The sequence below is a fragment of the Macaca fascicularis genome, chromosome 15 (assembly GCF_037993035.2).
Source record: "Macaca fascicularis isolate 582-1 chromosome 15, T2T-MFA8v1.1".
NCBI lineage: Eukaryota > Metazoa > Chordata > Mammalia > Primates > Cercopithecidae > Macaca > Macaca fascicularis.
This window is the reverse complement of record NC_088389.1, coordinates 79,411,956-79,416,809: the sequence shown is the minus strand read 5'-3', so window position 1 is coordinate 79,416,809 and position 4,854 is coordinate 79,411,956. Positions and strand designations below refer to the sequence as shown.

General features: G+C 44.7%; 1 protein-coding gene across 1 annotated transcript; it reads right to left on the bottom strand.

Annotated features, from left to right (window-relative positions):
* Positions 1 to 1,915: 1,915 nt before the first annotated feature.
* LOC102133082 (microtubule-associated protein 1 light chain 3 beta) lies at positions 1,916 to 2,686 on the bottom strand (the record flags this gene model as incomplete). The annotated part of the gene is made up of 1 exon (XM_065530680.2): positions 1,916 to 2,686. A coding segment is annotated over one exon (702 nt), but the record flags the coding sequence as incomplete, so codon positions are not given.
* Between the last annotated feature and the right edge of the window lie 2,168 nt (positions 2,687 to 4,854).

The window sequence follows — 4,854 nt, the reverse complement described above, 5'->3', positions numbered from 1 at the left end:
GGCTTGGAAATGTAGTTTGACCACTGCTATTGCAAGGATGGGAACCCAGGACTTTTGACTCTCAGGTTTAATTCTCTTTCCACAAAGGATTTAATGCAAATGAGTTAAAGGTTTTCATGTAGGTGGGCATCAAATTGGAATTATCAGTTTCAAAAGTGTCCTATTAGTACAAATAATGGGATAAAATACCGTTGGCCTTTCATATGCATGGGTTGTATACCTGTGAATTCAACCAGCCTTAGATAAAAAACACTTAAAAAATTCAGTACTGAATATGTAGAAAGTATTTTTTTTACAGTTTTTAATTGTGCCTTTATTCCACTTAGTTCATTAAAAATGTACTTGTTTTAAAGATCCTACAAACTAACATGGGCTATAGGTCACCCCTCAGCATGTTATTTATTTTTTTAAAAAGCAGTATTCCTTAGAGGAATCTTACTGATCACACAGTAGTTACAATAATGTCAGATATGATGTATACAGTCTAAATGAGACAGGTCGGTTAAGAATTTACATGATGTAAACATATACATACTAAAAGCTAGCCAAGTGGACAGACGCATGCAGCGGGGAGAGCAGATGATAGGAACTCCTTTAACGATCAGTACAGGGCTCAGATGCAAGGAATCTGGACTTCCCCTGTTACAGTAAATAGCTTTCACTAACGTATACAGGTATTCCATACACATCTGAACACACGAGGGTAAGTTGTGACCTGCTACACGTACAGTCTAAAGTGGTGTAACTGTGATCTTCCTGTGATACTCCCAAGAAAACTGTAAATAGTGAACCCCATGCAGGCAGTGGGAAGCACTGGTCTTTTATCATAGGTTGAACCTGAAGAGGTTTAACTCTTGACAATAGTATTTGTAAAGAGTGCATGGCTCCTTTTTCTGTTTTCTCCACAGCTGACATGCATTCAGTGCAGGGGAATTCTGATGGCTGTTTGACCTAACAGTGATAACTGAACTACTGTTAAAAATGTGGGAACCTTTTCAATAATATTGAGTTACACATTTAACATTAAAAAAACAAAAAGAAAAACATGGATCATCCATAGCTTTAAGCCAAAAGGTAGAAGGGAGTGTGTCTGAATTTTAATGCTTTTAGTTATACTATTCTGTGGTTTCTACCACTGTCCTAAAGAATGACATCGCTACACTGCTTCTTTCCACACCAACACAGGCACTAGTTTGAACTCAGACAAAACCTGAAACAGAAGAAGTGCCACTCTTCCTCCGGGGTCTTTTAAGAAACTGGACCAAAATTATAAATTATTCAAGTTTCCTTTTGAGTGGTGTCTTTATGTGTGTAACTATCTAGAGAACAAACCAAATAAGAAATGTCTACCCCTGCAAGAGTGTGGACTTTGGGTATAGCTCTGTTAGGAGTCAGGAGCCTCGAGCAGCGTTTACAGCCAGGGCTGTTTTCTTACACACACCCCATTTACCCTGCGTTTGCGCCAACTATTACGGCAAAAGCGTTTTGCAGGGATTATGCTTCACAACTCAGGCCTACAGATCCTCTTATGGAGATCTCTCCAGCTAAGTAGAAAACTACCCGAAAAGGCGGCGGGTTCTGTGAACCTGAAGAGAAGACTCAGGGTCTCTCTGAAAGCCTTTAAATTACTGCTGGAATTGCAAGTTCCTATTAGTGAGAAAACAGCATTAAAATAACTTGAAGGTCTATTTCATTGGCAACTTAGAACACAAAGTATTTTATTTTTAAACTTTTAAAATTTGAAAACAAGCTGGGCTACATTAAATAATACAGTTTCCAAAACTGAGTTCACTTGGAGCTCAGTTTTTCTGCTTGAAATACAAACACAACTTCTAACACTCGTAGGTGGGAACAGTACTGTTTGATGATCTGTGATTAGATGAACTGATCGATCTCAGTTGGCAACATCCCCCCCTTTTTTTTTTTTTTTTTTTGCCTTGGTAAAGGTTTAAAAAAATTCTAGAATAGATGCATTTTTCTAGTTTTACACTGACAATTTCATCCCAAACGTCTCCTGGGAGACATAGACCATGTACAGGAATCCATCTTCATCCTCACTCTCATACACCTCTGAGACCATGAAGACGCTCACCATGCTGTGTCCGCTCACCACCAGGAGGAAGGCTTGATTAGCATTGAGCTGTAAGCGCCTTCTAATTATCTTGATGAGCTCACTCTCATTGACGTCTCGAACGTCAGGTACAAGGTACTTCGTTTTATCCAGGACAGGAAGCTGCTTCTCACCCTTGTATCGTTCTGTTATCACCGGGATTTTGGCTGGATGCTGCTCTCGAATAAGTCGGACATCTACCCTTTGTTCGAAGGTGCAGCCCTGCCTGAAGGTCTCCCCCGGCAGGTGCGGGGATCTGGGCCGCGGCGGCGACAGCGCGAGGGTCCTGGCGGCTTCTGGGGACGGCGGCGGCGGAAAGTATTTTTTCTTGTCATTCTGTAAGCAATACAATATAACAACTATGTATGTAGCCTTTACGTTGTAATAGTTATTACAACTAATGTAGAGATGCTTTAAAGTATAGGGAAGGGCTGGGAGCGGTGGCTGGCTCCTGTAATCCCAGCATTTTGGAAGGCTGAGGTGGGCGAACCACTTGAGGTCAAGAGTTGGAGACCAGCCTGGCCGGGCGCGGTGGCTCACGCCTGTAATCCCAGCACTTTGGGAGGCCGAGATGGGCGGATCACGAGGTCAGGAGATCAAGACCATCCTGGCTAACACAGTGAAACCCCGTCTCTACTAAAAAAATACAAAAAACTAGCCGGGCGAGGTGGCGGGCGCCTGTAGTCCCAGCTATTCGGGAGGCTGAGGCGGGAGAATGGCGTAAACCCGGGAGGCGCAGCTTGCAGTGAGCTGAGATCCGGCCACTGCACTCCAGCCTGGGGGACAGAGCGAGACTCCGTCTCAAAAAAAAAAGAAAAAGAAAAAAAAAAAAAAAAAAAGAGTTGGAGACCAGCCTGGCCAACATGGTGAAACCCCGTCTCTACTAAAAAATAAAAAAAAAAACTAGCCGGGCGCGGTGGCGGGCGCCTGTAGTCCCAACTACTCGGGAGGCTGAGGCGGGAGAATGGCGTAAACCCGGGAGGCGCAGCTTGCAGTGAGCTGAGATCCGGCCACTGCACTCCAGCCTGGGCGACAGAGCGAGACTCCGTCTCAAAAAAAAAAGAAAAAAAAAAAAAAAAAAAAAAAAGAGTTGGAGACCAGCCTGGCCAACATGGTGAAACCCCGTCTCTACTAAGAATACAAAACTTAGCCTGGCGTGGTGGCGCACGCCTGTAGTTCCAGCTACTCAGGAGGCTGAGACAGGATAATTGCTTGAACCCAGAAGGTGGAGGTTGCAGTGAACGGAGATCGTGCCACTGCACTCCAGCCTGGGTGACAGAGCAAGGCTCTGTCTCAGAAAAAAAAAAAAAAAAAAAGGGTGGGGGGAGAATGTGCATAGGTTATATACAATTACTGCATGATTTTATATCCTGGACTTGAGCATCCTCAGATTTTTGTAAACGGCAGCTAGTAATCAAAACAATCTGCTGATTAACAGCCCCATGGCCATAGTGAGGAGCCACAAGCTATCTCTCCTTAGTGACAGGTCTGCAAGTCTCATTATTTCCTGGCCATCTCTATTGGATGCCCATAGACACCTCACATTTGCCTGTACTTATACCTCTCTTAAATCTGGGCCTTGTCCACTTTCTCAGTGAGTGGTGTCACTTTCCATTCAGTTGGCAGAGGCAGTCCCCACCTCCCTCAGTTGTCTATATCCGATCTATTTTGAGACAGGGTCTTGCTCTGTCACTCAGGCTGGGAGCAGTGGTGCAATCATAGTTCAAGGCAGCCTCCATCTCCCGGGCTCAAGGGATCCCTCCTGCCTCAGCCTCCGGAGTCACTGAGACCACAGTCATGTGTCACCATGCCTTGCTAATTTTTAAATTTTGTCTCTTTATGTTGCCCAGGCTGGTCTCAAACTCCTTGACTCAAGTGATCCTCCCAAAGTGCCGGAATTATAGGTATGAGCCGCTGTGCCCAACCCATATCCAATCTAATAGTATATAAATCCTCTTAATTCCACTTCTCCAATGTCTCAAATCCATCCATTTCTCCTTATCCTGGAGAAGGTGCCACCATCTATTGCCCATCTGTCCTCCTGCTGGAGCCAGAGCTGTCTTTCTAGAGTGAAATCTGACAGTGTCCTTCCTGTTCAGGTCCCACCAGTTCCTCCCCATTGCTCCTAGAACAAAGCAAACCTTATTGGAGACCCTGAGTGTGATCTGAAGTCTCCTCCACGATCTGGTCCCTGCCTTCCTTGCCAGTCTTTCTGGTTTTGAGCATCTCCCCCTCATTCCCTTCGCTCGAGTCTCTCAGAGCTTTGTGTGTTCTTCCTGATCTTTCACATGGCCTTTGGGCCTGTCTCCATTGCTGTGTAACAGATGAGCTCAAAACTTAGTGGCCTGAAACATCAGAAATTTATTCTGTCACTGTTCAGGAGGCCAGAAGTCCACAATCAAGGTGTGGGCAGGGTTGGCTCCTTTTGGAGACTCTGAGCGAGAATCTGCTCTGTGTCTCTCCCTCCATTGTCACGGGGCTTCTTCCTTGTGTCCCTGTGACCTTGTGTCTAAGTTTCTCCTTTATCTTATATAAAGACATCAGTCATTGAATTTAGGGTCCACCCTAATCCAGTATGACCTTAACTAATGACATCTGCAAAGACCCCATTCCCAAATAAGGTCACATTCTGAGATTCTGGGTGAAGGTGAATTTTGGGGAAACATTATTTGAACCACTACACTGTCATGTGCCAAGCATGTGGAATCCCCTCCCCACTTTTAGCTAAAACTGCCAGAATGGAT